Source organism: Dermacentor silvarum, chromosome 10 (genome assembly GCF_013339745.2).
Source record: "Dermacentor silvarum isolate Dsil-2018 chromosome 10, BIME_Dsil_1.4, whole genome shotgun sequence".
Taxonomy (NCBI): Eukaryota; Metazoa; Arthropoda; class Arachnida; order Ixodida; family Ixodidae; genus Dermacentor; species Dermacentor silvarum.
Genome location: NC_051163.1, coordinates 10,653,861 through 10,677,330, shown reverse-complemented (window position 1 = coordinate 10,677,330; position 23,470 = coordinate 10,653,861). Strand labels below are relative to the sequence as shown.

At 45.1% G+C, this 23,470-nt stretch overlaps 2 protein-coding genes across 2 annotated transcripts; one reads left to right on the top strand and one right to left on the bottom strand.

Moving 5' to 3' along the window:
* Window positions 1-11,448: 11,448 nt before the first annotated feature.
* Window positions 11,449-15,501, bottom strand: LOC119431384 (uncharacterized). Its single transcript, XM_037698866.2, has 2 exons — window positions 14,996-15,501; window positions 11,449-13,195 (listed from the first exon to the last, which is right to left on the bottom strand). Exons 1-2 carry the CDS (start codon window positions 15,287-15,289, stop codon window positions 12,623-12,625), a joined length of 867 nt encoding a protein of 288 aa, XP_037554794.1. The 5' UTR covers window positions 15,290-15,501; the 3' UTR covers window positions 11,449-12,622.
* A 5,856-nt stretch (window positions 15,502-21,357) lies between these two features.
* LOC125940846 (uncharacterized) lies at window positions 21,358-21,802 on the top strand. The gene has a single exon (XM_049657454.1). The coding sequence runs from the start codon at window positions 21,358-21,360 to the stop codon at window positions 21,769-21,771; it is 414 nt and encodes a 137-aa protein (XP_049513411.1). The 3' UTR covers window positions 21,772-21,802.
* The last annotated feature ends 1,668 nt before the right edge of the window (window positions 21,803-23,470 follow it).

The following is a 23,470-nucleotide window of genomic DNA, read 5'->3' as shown; positions in this document are numbered from 1 at the left end:
CAGAACTTTTCCTCTTCCTTTAAATGATTGTAAGTTCACATTTGCAGAGTTGATTGCAGCGTTCAAATGCAGCAGAGTTCACATTTAATATACGGGGGGAAGATACAGATATTTAAAAGCCAACTGTAGTACATAGCGTAATTGTAGTCCGAGAGGTGGATTACTCGAAGCGGTGGGCATTATACTCGCACGAGAAAGCGAAACGTCTTATTGAGTAATTAAAGAAAACTTCTTATTTACTATACGGCACATATTGCAGTTTACTAATTGTAGCCGGTGCGTTTGCAAGACGTATCCACTAGGAACCAATTCTAACAATGGAGCAAGTTTCGAGATATATGTCGTGAAACTTGTGGTACATATGCACCATGGTGCCCCTTTTTATGACAAACCACCATTTATTTATTTATTTATTTATTTATTTATTTATTTATTTATTTATTTATTTATTTATTTATTTATTTATTTATTTATTTATTTATTTATTTATTTATTTATTTATTTATTTATACTGCAATTCCAGGAAGGGACTTTCGCCGTGTGGGCGTACAGATACACGCACGGATCAAATATTCACAAAAAAAAATCCAGAAAGAAACAAAGGCCGCAAATGATTAGTGAACAAACAAAATGCATCAGCATTGGAGACAAAGTTCAATGATGGCAGTGCAACATAGGAGTAGACATAGCAGTACATTAAGGTTTATGGCAAATCTTAATTAATCAAGAACACATCGAATCTTGAGTGAACAAATTAATACAAAATGTAAGGGGCATCAAGTTGATAACAATAAGAAATTTGAAACTATATGGGCAGCAGGGAATGAATGCAACAGAAAATAAATGTTAATTGACACTGAGGCTTCTGGTGAATGACGTCAGAGATTGCTGTAGTACTTGATTGTTAGTAAGCTGATTCCATTCCGTTACTATTCTTGTAAAAACATGAGTATTTAAAGCAGTTATTACGCTGACAAAAAGGGGTGATTGTGAGATTATGACGTTGTCTTGTAGTGTAACCTGAAGAGAAGGATATTATTCCGTCAATATTAATCTTAAATTGGCCTTTGATCAATTGTTATTAATAACTTAAGTCGGGAAACGCGATTTCTTTCGGCTATAGATGTCAAACCAGCCCTATTTAACATATCACTTACTGATGTGTGTCCATAGCTATTATAAACAAAACGAACTGCTTTCATTTGTACTTTTTCAATTTTAATAATGTTCGTTTTAGTAAATGGATCCCAAATTATCGCTGCATAATTTAATATTGGAAGGGCAATCGATTTGTAAGCTAGGAGCCGGACTCTGGGTGGGGAGAGTTTGCGCTCGCCTAAGAAAAAAAAATTGCGGTTAGCATTGCTTATCACCTCATCAATGTGCTTAGTCCAGTTAAGGTAGTTAGTGATCCCCAATTATAGATATTTGTATTGTGCAACTTCGGAGAGGATATTGTTAGCAAACGAATATTGGAATATCAGGAGATTTTTCTTCCGAGTTTCTATCATGTAAACCGTTTTTTGAACATTTATCGGCATCTGCCAGGCATCACACCATTCAGTAATCTTTTGGAAGGCCTCGTTCAGTGTTGTTTGATCTGATATAGTTTCAATTTCAGAGTAGAGCACGCATACATCGGCGTATAATTATATATGAACTGGAATGTCTGTTACGATGTCGTTTATATAAATGACGCACAGAAGTGGCCCAAGCACCGAGCCCTGGGGGACGCCAGAGTAAATAGAATAGAGAAATAGACTTGAGATGAATGATCACGAAAATTGAAATATTATTGACAGTTACTCAAGTATGTTGAATTTAAGCATCGAAGCACAAGGGTAACTGGACCGGCAATGTTTTTCGTCGTGCACTTTAGTAATGAAGATCTCAAAACTGCTGTCTCCCTGAAAATTCGTTCCAAGTGGATACGTCTTGCGAACTCGCCGGCAGCAATTGTAAATTTTAATATTTATCATAAATAAAGCAAATAATTAAAAAGCTGGTTAATGGTATTTTGCTAATTAGTGATTACACTGTTTCAATTTCCCGCGCAAGAAATTCCGCCTCATAGGGTAGTCCAGCTCAATGAATAGAATTATGCACTCTTCCACATGCGATTTTTTTAATAATTTTTGTATGGCCTAAACCCCCGGTATATAGGGTATGTCCTAATGTAAGTACGTGATTATTTCTTTGGTCACTACAGTTTACTACAGTCACCCAACATAACAGCGCGTAAAGAAGGAACAAAACCTCTGGGCACCGAAAAGCATGCCACCGAACAGGAACGTCACCGAAAAAGCGGCGACATTACCCTGATACACGAAGCCCATACACAACCTGCGAAAGAAAATTGTTAGTTGGATGGGGTGCAAATCCGAGAGCAGCCACAAATATGAGTGCGTAAGCTGAATCTACAAAATACATTCCCTCGTTATTTAAACTGCGACTGACTGACTACTGTCCTTTTTATTTATCTTTCCAATTTGACGGCCTGCATTACTTAGGTGCAGCAGGCAGGGCTTAGTTTATTATTGTAATTATTTTTATTTTTACAAATTTTTATTGCCCAACACAATCCTTATGTCACTCTTTCCTGAATACTCCACAAGTAGTTGTTGCTTGTCTGTAGATTCCGCCTTCGCACACGCACATTGTAGATGCGACGTTGTGGTCTCGGCATCATCATTTCCATTGTGGTAGAGACGCTTATTGGTGTTATATCACTTGGCCTGCGTAGAATATTATATTTTTTCTTTAGCGGCCAAATTTTCACTCGGTGGTTTTATGTACCCATAGCCGTACCAAGTACTAGTTACGTTACTGGCTGTGGTCATATGGGCTATGTATCACATTTTTCGTAAGATAGCATAAAATATCAATATACAATGTGCGAAAAAATCGAGGAGGAGGAATTTTGAAAGCGAAAGCTTGTCATCCACCCGAGAGAAGCGAGAGGTGAAAGCGCACACGAGTTTCCTTTCACGGTGGATGATAATTTTCCATTCATGATTCTTCCTCACGCATGCGAGCGTCCGCACATCTGATTTGCAATATACATTAAATATCAAAAAGCAAGAACAACAAACATGTTTGGAACCCGCACAATTTGCATCTGAAAACTAACAGTCCGATAACCTGGCCACCTGGACAAGCTTTTATTTTTTATTGAAGGGCCGTGTAGAGGCAAGCACTTACACGCGTTCACATTGTGCGACATCAGAACATCGGGCAAAGTGCGAGTGGCGAGCGTAGTGATGTCTCTTGAGGCTGATCGTTCGGGTGCGTGCTTCATTGCACGGTATATGCACAGGCATAAACAGCATCGAGGGGTTGAAGCCGGGAGAAAGGACATGGATTGCGAAATAACAAGTCGCGAAAGCTGTAGTTTTCCAGACATGTAGAAAACGAAATGATTGCACCTGATGTCATATGTTCATTCATTCAACAATTTAACGTTGTGAGGCAATAGTGCTCGGCAAAATGTTTCTAGCCAACTTTTAATCATCCTGGCAGAGATGTGGGTGGAAATATTGTAGCGATGGAAAGCTCTGAAGATTATTTGACACGGGTAGTTTTCGGTTCATTGTATTGCACATAACTGCAATGGTTCCGACTGGCTCGATAGCCCTTGCCCACGGTGCGTCCTGCCGAGTGGGCGCGGGCCACTCAACTTCTCTTTATCTTGTCGAACCGGGAACAAAACTACTCTGGTAGAAAAAAAAAGGAAAGTTTGTTTTGACAGTCATCGTGAAGTCTGTAGATTTTGTTTGTGCCTGTGTACACGACGGAGATGACCGAAGAACTTCGCATTGCGCGAAAAGTGGACCCGCGTCCTTTTTCTGCATGTTTAGTTGACTGATCAATTCATGGAGAGCATATGACAAATAGTCTATGCTGAAAAGCATCGCTAAGACGGAACACTTGTCTGCACGGAATGTCAGGTTAGAAAACCTACTAAAAGATCGCCATTGTCACCAACAGCAACACCAAGTTATTTTGTCGGAACATGTCTATAGAGTTTCGGCAATGTAGCAAACACCTGGAAGCCTATATGAAACACTAGTAGACCAAAGTAAATTGAACATTTAACAACTTATCTCGATAAAGTCTCCAGACCCCACACGCACAAAAGGACAAGCCTATAGGAAGACAACTTTGTCTACGAGCTAGAAATCTACAGGAATGTATGCGCCGAACGCTGGCACCCCGCTGCGCACGTTTACGGCACTTGATGTTCCACAAAACGTTGCAAGTCTCGCTACGCCTAACATTGCACTCAGCATTTTGAAAATTCGGCGGAACTGCGACCTTTATAACAACCTTCAACACTGTCGCGAGAAGCTTTCTCGTCCACCCAGAGATGCAAGGAAGACTAGCTATACTCAACCATCGGCAACATCACGGAGTCTGTATCCTGACTTTTCTACCTCCTTGAATATTTCAGACCCTTACCATCGAGATCGTAACATTGCCGATGATCATTAGGAGATGTTTTCATCGCAGAGCTTCATTTCTGCTGCCGCCACAAATAAATCGAGTCTGCCGTATAACTTTCATTCCAGCCCACCATCCGCGTTGGCTCAGTGGTTATGGCGTTCTACTGCTGAGTACGAGGTCGCGAGTTCGATTCCCAGCTACAGCGGTCGCATTCGCATGGATGCGGAATGCAAGAACGGTTGTTTACCATGCTTTGGGTGGACGTTAAAAACTCCAGGTTGTCAAAATTCATCCGGAGCCCTCCACTGTAACATCCCCCGTAAACGACTGTGCAGTTGCGGCACGTTACAGCCCATGATTTTTTTTTAATACACTGCAGCCCGACAGTTGTGGTGGTTACCTAAGAGTTCTCAAAATACGGGAAATGCGGGCACTACTTTTCCGACCCTTTTTTTTTTCTTTTCGCCCACCTCTAATCACCAGAGGTGGCGCCAACTGCGTCTAAACATGGCAGACGGTGACGTTAATATTTGCCTCTCCGCCATCGAAGAAGCCATCCCTTAGCAGCTGCCAGTAGTCGGTTCGAAATATGTTCTTCCATTTCGAGCGATGACCCGACATGTTAGTCGGATCCGCCTCCTGCAAGTAGCGACACCTCCTGCAATCTTTGTCCTGCAGTTCCACACTTCTGACGAAAGGGTTCAGACTAGAGGTCCGAACTGTTCCAGCCAGTTGAACGCAGACTTCGAACCAGCCCGGATTGTCATCGAGGGCTATGGCGATGATGAAATACAAGTCCTTGCAGTGCCACAGATCGACCACGTCCAGCACTCTTCTGCCGGAACGCTTACAATCGTGGCCGATCTTGTCGGCGTTCTTCAGGTTCAGGCAATAGGTGAAGCGCTCCAATAGTCTCAGTTCAGACGAGTACAGCGGATCGACGATAGCTCTCTCCTTGTGATCGCACGCCATTTCGCAGCGGGCGACGAGGTGCGGGACATCCCGCACAGTGGCGTGGCGCAGGTCACTCAGGTAGCCAAGCGATTGCGTCACCATGACGTCCAACCTGCGAAGCACGTGTCTCTGTTCCTTACACCACGGCATGGGCGACCCGCGCTCTTCTTCGGGCGTGGCGTCCCGAAGCCTAGAACAAAGCGTGTCGACCTGGGACTGGAGTTTTTCGTCAAACATGGCGGAAAGTTGTTGCGCCGTTTCCGACTGCCTGCAAGTCAGAGCCTGCTGCGTTTCACTCAAAGTTTGCCTAAGCTCCTGCAGCAGCGCGCCGTGGTTCGTCACCAGCTCGGTGATTTCGTTCATCTTGCTCTCCATAGTCGGTAGCTGGTCCTGGTACAGCTGGCTCAAGATGGCGTTGAATTCTTCCAACGCTGCGTTTACGTCGCTAACTCTGAGGACGCTATCGTACCGCGGTGGTTCGTCGTCCGTCACGGATGGCACCGTGCCGTGGCAGCCAGCCTTGTAGTGCGCCACCAGGTCTGCGTGTAGGGCTACCTCGCCGCACCTGGGACACTCGACTGCGTGGAAGTTGCACTCTTCCTCGTAATGGTGCAGTAGAGAAGGGAGGGTGTCCTCGAAGGGACAGCCTTGGGCTTCATTCCAGCATCGAGCCTTGAAGGGGAAAAAAATAAGAAAACGGGAGCATAAATGTCTCGATCATAACTCAGCCAACACCGGGAATCTCGACGCGCAATCGTCAAGATCATTTTCAGGAGCGTACAAGGAACACCGACAACATGGGACCAGCAATCTCAGTCGGGTTTAGCCTCGTTCGTTCGTGCGTTTGTTTGTTTGTTTGTTTGTTTGTTTGTTTGTTTGTTTGTTTGTTTGTTTGTTTGTTTGTTTGTTTGTTTGTTTGTTTGGTTGGTTGGTTGGTTGGTTGGTTGTTGTTTGTTTGTTTGTTTGTTTGTTTGTTTGTTTGTTTGTTTGTTTGTTTGTTTGTTTGTTTGTTTGTTTGTTTGTTTGTTTGTTTGTTTGTTTGTTTGTTTGTTTGTTTGTTTGTTTGTTTGTTTGTTCTGTTTGTTTGTTTGTAGTACGCTTATCGAAATGGAAGCATTCGATCTCGCTCTGTTGAGCTTTTGCAGTGAGAATCAAGTTCTAACGGGAAAAACTGTCGAAACTACGGGTGCAATATTTAATGCTGGTTGTTAGTAAAATTCGGGAACGGGGACATCTGTCCCAAACCGAAGACACGATTTAGGAATACGCTACAAGATCTCCCACATCGCATGAACTGAAGATGCCACACGGCGCAATAAAGAAATATTGGTTCACGTACATTTCTTTCTTTCCATGTTCAGGATTAACTTCTCGTCATTATTTGTATGTTAACATATAGTTGATTTGTTTGCTTTATATTTATACTATGTTCTGCATTGGACGAAGCTGTAATTTTGAAGTTGAAACATGACTCATTGCTACAAAGTGTGCCTTCGTCATGTTTTTACTTGTATTTTCTTCCGAGAAGAGCAGGGCTTAGTCATGTTCTGTACCGCCATTTGCCTCCCTTCCTCGGTTTGTAGCATATATGCCAAAATAAAGTACTTATATCTGTCTATTGGGCACACTAATTTTAATAACAATGGTCGTAAATCAATTCGCTGCAGAGAAGACAAAATTTCGCGCGGTAGTCAATGACTTCCAAGATTGCCGGCAAGTCTGCCTATAATCTCTGGGGCAATAACCGCGACCGAACTCGCGCCGAAAAGCTCGGAGGCTATGTCTGGACGACACATTGTACAATCAACAAAATAGATGACGCGACCCGTCTGGCCGTCGGTGGCACGTACCTAGCCACCGCGCGCCAAGGGAAAACAGGGAAGGGTTTATTAAAGTTGCCGGTTGTCACTTGCGGGGAGCCGAACATAAAGAGAGTATTCAAGCGCAATTGATGATTGCGAACAAAGAAAAACCGACTACAGATGCAATGACTTCGCGTCAATTCTTAAGACGCAAACTTTTCTCACGACGCTACCCATCGAAGTTATTTGCTGGCTCGTCATGCGAACCGTGAATGCAACACGGTCAACCAGAAATTTCTAGGAATGTAAGAAGTAATCCATGCAGGATTCTGTCGCTTTATATACCGGTGCTGTTTGGCCGAACACTGAAGCGAAATGACGATACTCGCCTTGAGGCTGCTGAGTTTCCTCAGTGGCAGAGGGATTCTTCCGCATTCGTCCTCGACAAAAGGCTCTTGGTCCAGCGGGCACACACCTCCGTCATCTTCGAGGCTGCCGCTCTTGCATGTTTCGCACAACGCGTGTTCGCACGGCAACAGCAGCGTGTGCTTCGGAATCACTCCGCACAGGGAGCAGGCGTACGGATGCAGTCCGTCCACGGCGAACCGCGTCGGTCGCCAGTTGACGCCGCCGAGCGCCCCGCGTAGTCGGAGCAGCTTCCCCGTGCACGTATCCGGCATCGCGAGTCTTTTTCTAGCGCAGAGACGGCGCCCTGCAGGCGACGAGGAGTACGGTATCGATTGTGGAGAGCGAGGGGTGAGCGGCGCCACTGGCGCCAGCTGAGCCTTTGCGCCCATTAGAGAGTCTTGTCTGTGTAAAAGCGTTCTTATTATTGCTTCTTATTGGCTTTTTCTTTTCACGGATACTTCTGATTTTGAATTCCCGTCCGTTGCCGGAAAGATTCTGGAAGATATGTGTAAGGGCATACGTTCAAGAGTTTGTGCACTTGAAGATGAAGCAAGAATCGTGCTTGTATATTTACGCTGATGACGCGGCTTCCGGTCTCAGAGCTATAATTTAACCGGTAAACCACCTCCTCTTGTAATAAGTGTGCGCATGAATTTGTATGCTCAGATAATTAAATGGAAAATGAGACATCCGCCCAATCGTAGCAATTTCTACAAAGGAAACCCATAACGGTTTCCTCGAAAGCCTCGCAGTTGAAGAAAAATTCGTCCTGGTCCGGGACTCTACCCAGGACCGCCCTTTCAGGGGCAGCCGCTCTACCATCTGAGCTAACCAAGCGGCTAGCAGATGACAGTGCGAAGTCAAATTTATCAACAACTCGAAGCAAAGGCAAGTATTTGACTTAATCGTTCAGCGAAAACCCCCTAGGTGATGAGAAGGAATTAAATGGAAAATGAGGCATCGACCCAATAGTAGCAATTGCTACAAAGGAAATCCATACGGATTACTCAAAAAAAAAAAAAAAAAGCCTCGCAGTCCAACAACTACGAGGCTCTTCTCTTCACCTAGCGGGTTTCCGCTGAACTATTACGCCATGATCAGACAATGTTATCTGAATGAATCTGAAACCTGAACAACTATAAATTTATTCCCGAGGTGCAGGAACTCGCTTCCAGGAGAGACGCGGTGGCCCTGTCATCACGTACGAGTTTCCGTGGGTGTTCCCTCTGTTATTCTCTGTATAATTCTTGTCCGTCAGTGGCAAATTCATTTAATGGATGTTGGACAGTTTGTCTGGTTGTGCCTTCTGGCGCAAGACAACCTTTCCCTATGGGGACGTTGAGAACTCGCGCATAGCTTGCTTTTTTTTGCTTTGATGTAGGTGACCAATGGTTTAGAAGGTCCTCGTGAACAAAGGTCAATGTGTCTAAAAAAGCTTGTCGCCTTCGTGACGTTATGAATAAATAGTTTCCGTTGTAGCCTGGATTCCAGAAGCCTTCCGCAAAGCCATATTTGTTTCGCTAGTTCGTGTATCGCATAAATCCAAGTGATGGACAATGGTAGAACAAGAAGCGTCGCTTAAATGGACGCTTCAACAAATAAACTTGTTTTCGTCAGGGCAGCAGCTGACGAAGACAAGTGTACTTGTCGACCAGTGACATCCCTGACGAAGACAAGTCCTTTGGTGAAAACGTTGACTCCAGGGCTCCAGCGACCTACCTTGTTCAGCCACTGTTGATCACATCAAGCGTGCACACATCTTCCTGTGAACCTTTGTTATATCGTTAAACAGGGACAAGAAAAAGGAAACGATAACACCACAGACTAACAGCTGAATTTTTTTTATTATATGGTACTTTGAAGATGGCGCCGGCTACTGCTTTTCATATAGATATATGGAAAAAAAGAATTAACCTACACGCATTAAACTAAAAGTCGACTCCAAATCACAATAACACAAAGTGCAGTCACATATAAGTACACTAATGACACACTAAAACTGAAAGTCAACTCAGAAACACAGCAACACAAGGTCCAGTCACATAAGTGCACTAATGCCACACTAAAACTGAAAGTCAACTCATAAACACAGCAACACAAAGCTCAGTCACATAGGTTCACTAAAATAAACACAAAGTCCAGTCACGTAACTACACTGAAATTTATTAAAGGGAAGCAGGATCTTATATAGCGATGGCAATGAAGCCAAAAGACTAGAAAACCAGATAAAATAAAAAACAGCACTTAAGCACTAATAACAATTCTCCCGAGGCTCGTATAGGCGAGAGAAAAAAAATTTTTTTCTCAGATAATGTGATTGACGGCATGCTGATGCAGGAGCTGCCTTTCTTGTGTATCGCCACGGCCTTTAGGATGACACCCGCGCCCGTGTCAGTCTTTTTGCTGAACGTATCTGTTCAAAAAGAGCCCTGCTAACACAGCTACGGCAGTGTTCCGCCAGGTGGCCTGTTACAGCCCATTGTTCGCGTGCTGGCCGATGAAGTGTCTGAGCGGCTGTTCCAAAAAAAAAAAAATGCTGCTAGAAGCTAGCACTCTGTCCGGACTAATATTTCTTCCTCCTCACGCACACGCGCTACGAACATCTTAGCAACACGCAGTATTCGAAAGCATATAACCTTCTTGTCTGTGCCTTCTAAATACTTAGGTTGGGCTACCCACCATTTAACTATAGAAAAAGAGTACACAAATTGGGGTTATTTCTCGACAAGCTAATTTGTTCAAGTCACAAGTGGTTAAGCGTAAGACCGTGTATCATTGCGCGCAAAATGACATGGACAAAAGAGGGAACACGTATAACACACACGAAGCGCAAACTATCAACAGATTTATTGCGAGAAGACGTGACCTTTTTATACCTTGCCACAGGCAGTACAGCGCATGACACCAAGGACGGAACCATACCGACACAAAAAATCAACACGCGCGTGACGTACTATTTAAATACGCTATTTCCTTAGCTGATAGGGTGATAGATGCCATGCTAATACACTTATCTTTTAAAGTTGTGATGCAGTGGGCCTCAATAATGAGTCGTGTCATCTCATTGTTCGACTTTTCAATGATCATGCACTCTTTGAACATTGGTCTACAGCCGCATTCATCACAATGAAGTGCCAGCCACCCACCCGTCTTGTTATTTACGTTGTTAGCATGCTCGCGGAGCCGGTCGTTGATGCACCGGCCCGTCTGTCCGACATAAAAACGCTTACATGATAAAGGTATCTTATATACTACGCCGACACTGCATTTCACCCATTCGTTTTGGTGATTCTTGCCACATGCTTTCTTTTCTTTCTTGTTCGGGTTAGTAATTTTGCAATTTTTTCCAAGCTTATTCGGCGTGGAAAACACGACTCGAACGTTAGCTTTTTGGCCGATCTTCTTGATGTTGTGCGACACTTTATGGATGTATGGGATTACAGTGAACTTCCTTTTTTTTTTCTCCATCTCTTGGGAGGTGGGGACCACGGTGGAGCCAGATGCCCTGATATTCTTAAGTTGCTTCTCCGCTACGGACACTAACAGGTGCCTCGGGTAACCTGCTTCTAAAAGGCGCAAAGTTTGCTGGCCCACACTTCGGCTCGTCACGTGTGGGCAAGACTTTTCCAGGGCGTTCTTAAGGCAGAGAGTGACGATTGCCCTTTTTATTAGTTTTGAATGGGCTGATTTGAACGGGAGGAGGGGTTTGTTCGCTCGTGGTTCATAGCATCGTGTGTGTTATACGTGTTCGCTCTTTTGTCCATGTCATTTTCGCGCGCAATGATACACGGTCTTATGGAAAACCAACAAGCCCAAGTGAAAACCCTACTGCAGTGGTTAAGCATGCGAGCATACTCTCACAGATTCCTGCCTGAATTTGTCCGGTAAGAACTCCCGTGGGGTAGCTATCCTTAATATGTGCCCGAAACATCGCGCACGGCTATGGTCATCGCCACCATCACTTTCATAAAGTGTTTTGATGAGAACCTCTAATTTCAAAAATGCTTACAGTTAAAAAATAAAAACACACGAAAGCACACATTGCTGATTTTAAAAGGCAGACCTTAAACAGTGTCGATGTCTTCTAAGTCACAACAATATAAAGTTTTCATTTCATTTGGCAAAGAAATGAGAAAAAAAAGGAATGTTGGTGTATAAAGAAAGAAATTCAAAGTTTGTCGCTGCTACAAATAGTAATTGCCATGGAACACAAGGTACCGCTTTGGCTTCAGACAAATGTGAAAAGCTGTCTCCCCCTCATAATTCTATACAGTTAATTGCGATTAGCGGAGAGTTTTAGTATAATATGTACATGAATTATTCTGAGAGGTACCCAGGAAAGAAAAATAAAACAGAACACATTGAAAACAGGTGCCGCAAGATACTTTATTAGGAATCACCAATTAAAAATATATAAGCGAGTCACGATGTGCATCTGTGCATGCCTGCAATTGTGAATATCGGCTAGCCAAGCACATCCAGAATAAAATCCAGCTCCCCACCATTAAAGAAGCCCCGCTTCTTGAGGTCTGAATAGCTATGCCAAAATACGTGTTGCCATGCCGTAGGGTCAGCTGAAAAGGCAGCCTCATCTGTCTTCGTTAAGAGGCAATTCATCTTACGGTCTTTATCCCACAGGAACACACTTAAGATGTCGGACTCCAGCGAAGATGTTTCGAGAGTTCCAGCCAATCTCAACCGGACTTCCAATGTGTCGTCAGCTTCCCTCACGTAGATAGCAACAGTGAAGTACACGTCCTTCAAGTGCCACAGAATCACTTCAAGCACTTTACCACGTAGGGCTTGCTTGAAGCTACGACTATCAAAATCGTGTTTAAGATTAATTCGATGAAAAATGTGCTCTCGTGGTCTCTCAATGAACGAGAAGCAGGAGGTATCATTAGCTCTGCCCTTGCAAAACGAGGGACGGTCGGGATAACACCTAGCGACGGGACATTCCCCGTACGGAACGGATGCCTCACGCAGATCTCCCAGACGAACGAGCATTTCGCCTGCTACAATTTCCAGTTTCCGCAGAATGTGCTTTTTCTCCATGTGCCAAGGTACGCGTGAGTCCACCTCCCCGTATTTTCTGCAGAGTTTCCCTCGCATCGAGAATTCAAGGCATCGAGCCGGCTCTGTAGTTCGTGAATAATTGTTGAAAGTTCTGCAACCCTCGTCTGTCCACAGCTCAGAGTCGCTTGCGTGTTTGTCAGTGTTCGGACAATTTGCTGTAGCAGCGCGCCGTGGTTCGCCACTTGCTCGGTGATCTCGTTCATCTTTATCCCTATAGTCGGAAACTGATCCTGGCACGCATTCTTCAATAGGGCTCTAAATTCCTCGAAAGCAGCGTTGACGTCTAGAGCCCCTAAGCTTCTGTCAGCTTGTGGCATCTCGTCTTGGCTCGGACCTTTCGTACTGTCGTGGCATCCGGTCGTGTAGTGAGCCGCTAGTGCCACATGCTGAACACTCGCACTACACCTCGGGCACTGCACTGAGTGGAAGGTGCACTGTTCCTCGTAATGTCGCAGTACAGCTGGCAGAGTGTCCACGAACGGGCAACCCATGCCTTCATTCCAGCAGTGAGCCTGGAAGCAAAAGAAAAAAGAAAGTTGAACGAACGACCCCGAGTTTAAGATACGGAAGATTCGAGCAACGGTTCTAACTATATATATGGGACTCAGCAATTTAAAAAATTACCACATTGCTTTCTCGTTGAAGCAGCGTTCGAACATGTGAAGCACGCATTGCTGAATTATGTTTCGACGGCTTTGTTAAGAAGTTTGCAGGACAAAAACTTTCTTTTTTTTTCTTTTTTTTCTTTTTTTCTTTTTTTTTTTTTTTTGCTACGTTCTATAGGCCGTCTCCCTAACAAGTTATACTCTCTATGTTCCCCTGCTTCTGGTTCTAAATCGCAGTAAATTTGACAAATACACTTATAGTTTTGCTGATTCAGTGCCGTCTTAGAGTGGGTCGAACCGCTTTATGTAGTGACCGTGGAGGTAGGTGCACGGGCTAGACAATATGATTAGTCAGCAATAAAAAGCAGTATTATTGGTCAAACTAAAGGTGCCCACGCCACAAGAGTAATACAAGTGCGAGTAATGACAGCCTGATTTGACCGCACAAAACCCTTCAATAATTTCATAATGATCTTCCCGGCAATGAATGTTCTTATCTGTAAGTGAAAGGAGCGCTTCACAATATTGACTGACTATACTCGGCAATCTCTAGCAAAAAGCGAGGGTAAGAGCTCAGTTGGAACACCCTTACAATCTCGGCCCCAGACTCCCCAACTGCTGGCTGTCTGTGACAGACTGCACGAAGCCCTCGAAGAACCTCCAGCTACGTCACAAATTACAGTATATACCGACAGTCAGGCGGCAATGCGCGTATCACGAGCCCCCCACAGTGACCCCATCGCAAAGAAGATAGCAGAGGCACGCAGGAGGCTGCGCACGGTACACGCAGTCGAAACTCGGGTATGCTGGGTTCCCGGCCACTGCGGAGTACCAGGGAACGAAGCGGCCCACGCCGCTGCGAGCGCAATACTAACCTTAAACCGCCGCAGCGACGTAGCAACTTTTGTGCCCCTGCACAATGACGGAAATGAAGATACATCCTTCCTAGAACAACGACAGAGGCGATGACAGCTCCGTGAACGCCTAGAACAACATACGCCGAAGGTAGATCCACTGCCTGCATGCTTGTCTCATGCGTGTCAAGTACTCGTGCACAAGGCCCGCACTGGTACTGCTCTGACGCCGGATGTACTTGCACGCTGGCGTGCACACAAGGACAGAAGACGCCTTCTGGGCAACACTACGGAGGAGCTACCACCTATGCAAACAAGTTGCCCAGCGTGTAAAACGGCAGCTGTGCCTACCATCAGGCACTTGCTGTGGAAGTGCCCAAATTATGCCGCCCTCCGACGAAAGCACCGGGGCCAAGTGGCCAGCTTCGAGGAGTAAATCCGTCCCTCGGCGGAGGCCGACAGTGTCATGCGAGCGCTGTTCGCCTTTGCTGCAGAATCGGGAATTCTCCGCATGGTGTAACCATGCGGGGAAGCATTCCTCGGTGGCTGACTCTGTCCTCATCTGCCAATTCCATAAATCCTTTACCCTTAGTAGGCCGATGAGCCATCCCTATCTCATAAAGATTTGCCATACCATCCTGATTAAACCAAAGTGGAGGTCAGTGCAGTACACACAACCTAGAATTGCATGTTCCTGCATGCAACAACCTGCGAGCACGTTGCTCTATATATACAGTTGTGGACAGTGGGCTCTGCTTTCATGTCCCCACCGCCCATATTACTGCACAGGTACCGTACACTACCGGAGTAAATTGCTCGTATCTGAAAAGGCGTTCCAAGCGGGGCGTCTTACCCTGAGAGCGTTGATCTTCTTCGCGGGCAACGCAATCCTGGTGCAGTCGTCTTCGTCAAAGGCCTCGCGATCCAGCGGACAGGCGGCCGAGGTACCACTGTCGGCGCTGCCACTTTTGCACGTCTCGCACAACGAGTGCGCACAAGGCAGCAACAGCGTCTTCCCAGATATCACCCCGCACAGAGAACACGCGTACGGATGCAGATTGGCCGCGACGAACCGCGTCGGGCGCCAGTTGACGCCGTCGACGCCACCATGAAGTCGGAGCTGCCTTGCCTTGCTCAGTTCCGGCATGGCAGGGCTGGGTTTACACCTGTGCAAGACAGGCTAAAAGGCTCGTTCATGGAAGCTCCCGGAATGGCGAGACTCACTGCTCGAAAGACGTATACAGGGCCCTTTGGGAGGGAGCGACGTTGACGTGAGGCCGTAATCTAGCTCTTCGAGAGATAACGGGGACGACTGCGTTTTCCTTATATCTGTATACACGCACCATTGTACCCTCAACTGGAATAGGTCTTGACGCGGCAGCGGAAGGCTAAAGCAAGTTGTGGCAAAAGCATGTCTGATATCCTGGTCTTTTATGGACGCTTTCGCGCCTAGAACGATGCCGCGAAGAATATATCTCGATGGATGAGCACAGCAGAGACTTCTTTGAGATATTACGTGCATATGGCCTGACACTAAAGCATACCTCAATCTTGCACAGGCATAATTTAGATAACATTTGCAATTGGCTTAATGAAGTGTACCTGGAGTAATAAAAATACACGTCAACGGGGCCACATATACCTTTCGCTATTTTATGCACCACCAGTGTTCCATGCAGTGGCTGTATAGCGGGCGTAGCGTCGTGCGAAGATGCGTCAGTTACTCGAAATCGCGTTTAAGAAACTACCACTAGGCAAGCTATATAGGTTCCCTCAACGCCAACGAAACCTAACACGAGCGCAAAGCAAACTCATACGCCAGACGCAAACAAATACGCTCTTTACCCCGGCATGCATTCACCTCCTTCACGTTGTACATACTAACGAAGCGTTACCCACCAAGTCTCCACTGCCGGACTACCCAAATACTTCGCACGTATACACTGGTTGTGCCTTCAATCTCCTCCCTTCTTACACCAAACCAGTGCACCTACGCCACCCGAACCGACTGCCTCAAGCCCTCAAGCGATGGATTCATTCATTCATTCATTCATTCATTCATTCATTCATTCATTCATTCATTCATTCATTCATTCATTCATTCATTCATTCAAAATACCTTACAGAGCCCAAAATGGCATTGCATTAAGGGAGACAAAGAATGACATTGTTGTAAGAAACAATAACAGAGCACAAGATACGGGGCAAAAAGAGAAATGGAAAGTATGGTGGAGGGCAAAACCCAAAAGCAAAACTAGACATGTATGTAAAGTACAAAACGTTTAACAGGTAATAAACTAGTATTAATACAGCACAGATGGCAAATACAAAGCTAAATAAAAAGGAGTTGTCATAACAAAAGTTGAAACATAACAGAAATAAAAGAATATCATTATAAGACACAAGAACAACAAAGGTTTATGACGCCAGGATGTGGCGTCATAACGCCAGGATGCCAGGATGTCAGTGACGCCAGGAAGTCACTTGAGAAAATATTTGCACTGACAATACTGGAATGATTGATGCTTGCAGATGGATGCGATAATATTGAGACGACCATTCCAAAAGTCGAAGGCACGAGGAAGTGCTGATTGGTTGAAAGCTTGTGTTGTTCCGTGCATGCGTTTGATGTACTGATTATGCAAGCGGCGTGAAATGCGTGAAGGCGCTTTGACAGGTATACATAAGGAAGATGACCTGGTGCTATAACGATATTTATGAAATAAAAAGAAGAGCAATGGAACGACAACTGTATAATGGCTCGAGGGAGATATCAAGTTTGATCTGAGTTATGCTCGACTGGGAACTATAGTCACGTGTAATGAAATGATCGGTTCTATTTCGCATGGGTTCTATCAACTTGGTTAAGCAGTTTTGATACGAGGACCCTATATGAATGGCGCGCATTCCAGCTGTGGCTGGCCATTTGTTAAATGAGCCAGTTTTCTCACATTGTTTGGCAAGTTCAGCAAGTTTCGGTGTAGGCGCGTTAGTGTCCTGGAAGCTCTGGCAAAATTACGTTAATACGCGTGGCCCACGACAGGTAATGCATCAGGTGAATTCCTAAGTACTTGTATGATTGCCTTCGTCCTGCAGTGAACATAAATATAGGCTGATGATGATGAATATGATGATGATGATATGATGATGATGAATGTCTGAGACACTGCTGTGCTATCTATGAGGTACGAGAATTTGGAATTTTCATGCTTGCGGTTTAAAAAGATAACATGACATTTTTTCGCGTTGAAAAGTATCATTTGCCATTTATTACAGCAATTATAAATGACGTTAAGGTCTCTTGGAAAAGCGACATGGTCATCCTTGGATGTACTTGAGCGGTAAACGATGCAGTTGTCAACAGAGTTGTAGGCAAGAAGATATATTAGTGGGCAATTAAGTCATGAATGTATATATACAGGGTGTCCCAACTATCATGCACTAATATTTAAAAATATGCAAATGCCATGTAGCTGGACAGAACCAAGGTAATGTTGTTTGCCGTCGCTTGGAGATACTCAGATTACTTCTTGCATTCTGCCTATAATTTCATAATTAGTCTTAATTAATTAATCAACTACTCTTATATTATGATTGTATGAAATGTTTCAATGAGAAACTTGTAGAGCAACATGAAAAACTCCCGATACAGCTTTCTGTTGCTCAATACGTGCTACATAAAAGTGTTTATCCGAGTGTCAAAGAAGCCCGCAAACACACGCAAAATTGCCGCGCGACTAGCCGCTCGAGGCACTTCGCGTGTATTCGCGGGCATCTTTCACGCTCGGGAAAACACCTTTATGTAGCACGTATTGAGCAACAGAAAGCTGTATCGGGAGCTTTTCATGTTGCTCTACAATTTTCTCGTTGACACATTAAATCTAATTCAAATATTAGAGAAGTTGATTAATTAATTAAGACTTTTTAATGTAATTAGGCAAAATGCAAAACATAATCTGAGTATCTCCAAGCGACGGCAAACACCATTACCTTGGTTCTGTGTGCTGTGATCCCTTCCTCCTAGAGTTCCTGTATTTGCTCCACTTGGCTCTCCCATGGGAGCATATACAGTAACTCTACTCCCTAAACATTTCACTGACCACAGGCAGTCACTATCGAAGTCAAGGGGCACTGGTGCGGAAATGTCAAGGTGGCATCGCGAAGGGCCAGCCCGGAAGGCGTTTTTCATAAAACTGGGGCAAAGTGTGGAGTGGGCACCTATCGCTCGACAGACTACGCTCTGATAAACTCCTGTCGAACTCTGGACTCGAATGTGCTTTCTTTAGCAGATTCATTCTTCACAGCAGCAAAAAAAGAAAACCTTCGGTAATGTCCTTCAGCGGGGGGCTCCGAAATGGCCACGGAGCAGAGCTTTTTTTGCACCAGCACCACTTTATGTACAATTGATATCGAATATCTGAAGAGATATTATGGTTGAGAATTGAGATTAAAAGTAAGAAATAAAGCTGGACAGACAGAGTAATGCGTGTATCGTATCAGATAAACGAGCACAAGCTATATTTGCGTGCTGGAACTACACGTACCTTTCCTTGCCCTCCTTTTCCTATTAACCGCCTTTCCCTCGCTCTGGTTTAAAATACCCAGCGCAATAAACATAACCATTCACTGTTGTCTTGACACATTCCCGGAACCCGGTCGATATAAATACAGCCGGTGGTCTATTCAGTTATAGAATGGCTACCAATTGAATTGAGTAGGGGGAAAAACATTTATTTAAAAAAAAGGACAAGCAGGTATCTTCCTACTTGTGCTGGGAGGCGCCCTCAGTCCTGGGTTCCTGCATGCGGCTCTTGCTGTCTCCCGTGCCCGCAACACCACGCGAAGACGCAGTAGCATGGCGACCATTACAAACCAACACATACCCCCATTTAAGCAGATTACACGCAATACACCCTACACTACACTCGTACGAATACCCCCTTTGTAACGACTACGCCTCCCTATATCACGCCACGTGGGCGTGCCCCAACGTACAGGTAGCCCCACAAATACCCAACCCCACACCCGAGCAGTGGGAGGCCGTGCTGACTAGCTCAGACCCTCGTGACCTATGGAAGGAATAAGCAGTCGAAGACAGCATATAGAATCAGGTAATGTGATTAAGCTGTCGGGCACAGGACGGAGTCAGGTGACACAAGGCAGGGGTTATTGGAGATTGTTGAGAGAAGCCTTCGTCTAGCAGTGGACATACTTAAGGCTGAGGATTATAATATATAAAGTTGAACTATAAGTAAACGAACAATCAGTAGGGGAAAACGACAATACTGGCGTCTACACTTTGCCCAAAAAGTTGCCCTGAACCGAAGCATAGCAACTGTAGAGGTCGCCACAGCTTAGCCCTTGCGTTAGGCTGCCACCAGCACGTGGCGCGACCTGTGACTTCGTGCATCTAAAGCAACAGTATCATGTCACCGGCCGTAACTGTGCGCATGCGCTGTTAGTGTGACGTTAGTTTCGGTAAATTATCTTCAGATTTCAGCATGGTATACGGGGAAATGCTAAAAAAAAGTAAGCTGTCGAAACAGTCATTGACAGTATTAACATTCGCGCATTCATTCAAGTTTCTAGTAATTGAACAAATTGGGTACTGCATTGTCCGTCGACCCATATATGAACCCGTTTTCTTCACGCCCGCAACGTCTGCATACGGAAGTATTTAGCGACGAGGAATTGCAAGTTAACGTCTCACCCATGTGGGGGTTTTAATGACTGCATTCGAGTGCAATTTTTACAAGAAATCACACTTAACGAGATTGTCTCCTTCCTTCCCAACCTAAAAAAAAAAAAACACACACTTTGTCAGTTTCCCACAGTGTTTAGAAGAAGAAAAAAACGTTTGTTTTCTTTGTGTCGTTGAATTAGTTGGTGTTCTGACGTTTTCTCTTAGACAGGCTTTGTTTGTTCCTTCCTAAAGCTTCAGTTTCAGAGCATTTTTTGGCTTAGCTTTTATTGCCTCCGTGCCGGACCAAAAGGCTTTGTTCGTTAAGCGGCTTAAGCATTTCGACCTTCGTTTTTGTATACTGTCTTATATAATCGCGAACTTGACGCCTTGACCAGTCCTGATATCTGATAATTCCAATTCACCTTTAATCTTCGATATACACGTTTAACAGCGCTCACGCTTCAGCTACTTGGAACGTCATATAGATGAACAAAGCACAAGATCAGAACCGATTCACCAGTGTATAGCGAAGCACACGGACCGTATTGACCGAAGCCTCGCTCCCTATATGCAACGATGCTGAGGAGCAGTGCATGCAGTAATTAAGTGCTACACGTGCTTCCATTTCGTCACATAAGAACAATGTGCTTTAGTTTCGTACACAATGCGGCGGGTCACGCACGAATGACGCCATTACGCAGAAAACATTGCAAGATAATACTGACGCGCGCCAGATCCGCCAACTTGCCTCCATGGCAGGCACACGCACACGGCCTGCCGTCAGCAGTGCAATGCAACAGAGCGAATCAATGCTCGGTCGAACTGCCTCAGCATCCTTACAGCCCCAAAAATGATAGACGTAACACACAAAAGAATACTTTTTTTGTTTAGAATTGCGTAAAACTTGGGCAAGCATTAATAGTCGTATTGACTCGGCGCGTAAGCTTGAACCGCACCCTAGGCTCTTTGTTTTTCTTTCCCTAGGTCATTCACACGGGATGCCACGTAGCAAATGAGGTGGTTTGGTAAAGGGGCTCGACGTAATAGAACCTGCCGTTTACGTAATATAGGCGCCATTTACATGGCGCTCAGTACTACGGTACAATTGTCTCGTTGATCTTTTATTTTGCTGTTGATGACATCCGGCGTTTGTTGCGTCGTGCGTTTGGTGACGTCAAGAGGAACACCGTCATGCCTTATGCAAAACGCGCAAACTGTAGCTTGTGATCGTGTATCGCCGACGCACGACCAAAAAAAAAAAAAAAAAAACGCTACATGCACTTGCCCCGAGTCTGATGAGCGTTATAACACACGCGAATGGCACTGCGAGAAGCTTCAGTCAACGGACACACCTGCAGAGGGCTGGTGCACCGACCAACGGAAACTCGTGTTTTGCGACCGTTTATCCTTCAGTTCCCGTTGTTAGATCTTCGGTTCCCAGTGAGCATCTAAGGACCACTGTAGCCAGTGAATTAAAGGACGACGTCGGCAGCGCACTTGTGGTTTGTGTCCCGGGTCCTGACGTCCAAGACATGAACATCTGCATTTGTGTGACCGTCGCAGTTTTTATCATCTCCAGCAAAGGCCTTCTTGCAGCACCAACGAATGTCGATGGCGGCGAGAAATGTGATGCCAAGCCTGCCTCGAGCAGGATTGAAGAACGAGCACTGTGCACCTACACCAGGATCATTGACAAGGACGAAACTCGCCATCCTCCAGAGATTCCCACGGTGCGCTGCAACTGCCTCGAATCGCTCTGCGGAAACGTGGGAGACTTCCGTTGCCAAGAAGTGACAGAGACTCTTCTCGTTCACTACCCGGCACAGCGTCGCAACCTGAGCATCGAGGTGACCACGGCGTGCATCTGCGTGGCGAGCCGGAGCAAACCGGCGTCGCCGACGCAAACCAGGGTCCTCATGGACACAGGCAACTATATTCTCGCATGAGATGTGCGGCGTGTAAGCCGATGCTCCCTTAATTTGCCCTTCCATCTTATCATACGGGAGCCCCACAAACTGCTTGCGACCATGTGACGACAGCCGTGATACATGCAGCAATGCCTCAAGACTGCGACAAGACCTGCGTTTCTGTAGCCGGGCATATAGCTTCGACAACCTGTAGAGTGGTGCGACACACTCGCGAATAGCACTTCCTCCAGCCTGCGGTACATTTGACTAGAAAAGCGATATTTATTGCTAATCCACTTACTTCTGGGCCACAAGTGACGGATTAAGAGGTCCTAAAGCGATATTAAAATTAGTCAATAACACGCGGTAGCATTTGGAATGGAATGAACGTTTAATTTTCACGGTTATTAGCAGGCGGGTGCGTGACCAAGGTATTAGAATACGAAAGTACGTATGTGTTTGCTCAACGAAAAGAAGACTGCGCTTTCAAGTGCACAACACGTCGGCAGTGTTCAATGAAACAGTTGAGATGAAAAATAGGACAAACTGAAGGCGAAGAAAACTAATTTTCGCTAAAAGCTTTACGGACAGCTGACTGTATACCGATTCTTGGTTGACGCGCCTTCGAAGCTCGCAGCGCATTTTCATGATAAACACCGGCGACGACTGCAATGCCACGCGCATGCGCATTTCGCTCTGCCCTCTAGTGCAATTGAGCCAAGTAGTGTCACTGAAAACGACGGCGGATATCACATGCGGTTGGTACTGAACATATGACGCTATTGCCGTCACCCGCAGAACGACAGAAAGCTGAGCGATAAAGTATGATCCTGATTTGAAAAATCAGGTGCATAGAAAGACATTGGCAGAAGTGCTCTCTTTATTATTCATCGTGCGTTTCAAGTTTGTGTTTTCTGGTTTCTTTTCTTATCTTTTTTTTAAAACATGGGCGATGTGACTTCTACAAAACTAAAGTGAACCACGAATCCGATTCCGGTACTGCACGTGGCATCATGGTCACAGTGCACGCGCAAATAAGTGGTCGACATTTCTACTCATGCTTATACAGGCAATACATACACATTTTACAGGAATCGTTCTAGAGTCTTTACACCCTCAAAGGGGCTGGTCTGTTTCTTGGATAGCATAGCACCTTTACCCGAAGACTATAAAAAAATGTATAGCACGCAAAAGCGAGCTCAAGATATACCTGGTATGAGACAAACCGCAGTTAAGAACAGTGTCAATTCTGAGCATCTGCATGGTACGCACCAAAATATCTGACACGCGAGTTTAACCCGACAGCAGCTTAGAGTTCATTTCACGCAGTTTTCCTGTCGTCTGTCGAAGCTATCATCTTCACTCGCTACAAAATGTCGCCATAAAAGGAAACTTCATTTGTCGTATCAACGACAAACCATGGAAGCACCCTTTATAAAAGGTGTTTCAGCGAACACCTTCAAAATTTATTTAAGGTTGCCTGTCGTAGATAGCCCAATTCTAGTTAATGAGCTGGTCTACTCGAAGAGGCGGACATTACTTGCACAAAAAATTGAAATGCATAATCGACTAATCACCAAAAATTCACTAATTAAGTTTTTAACTAACTACCTGATGGTCCATATTGCAATTTAGAAATTGTAGCCGGGGAGTTCGCAAGGCGGATCCACTTGGAAATAATTCTCAGGATGACACCAGTTTCGAGATATTAATTCCCGAACTTTGCGGAGAAATGCAT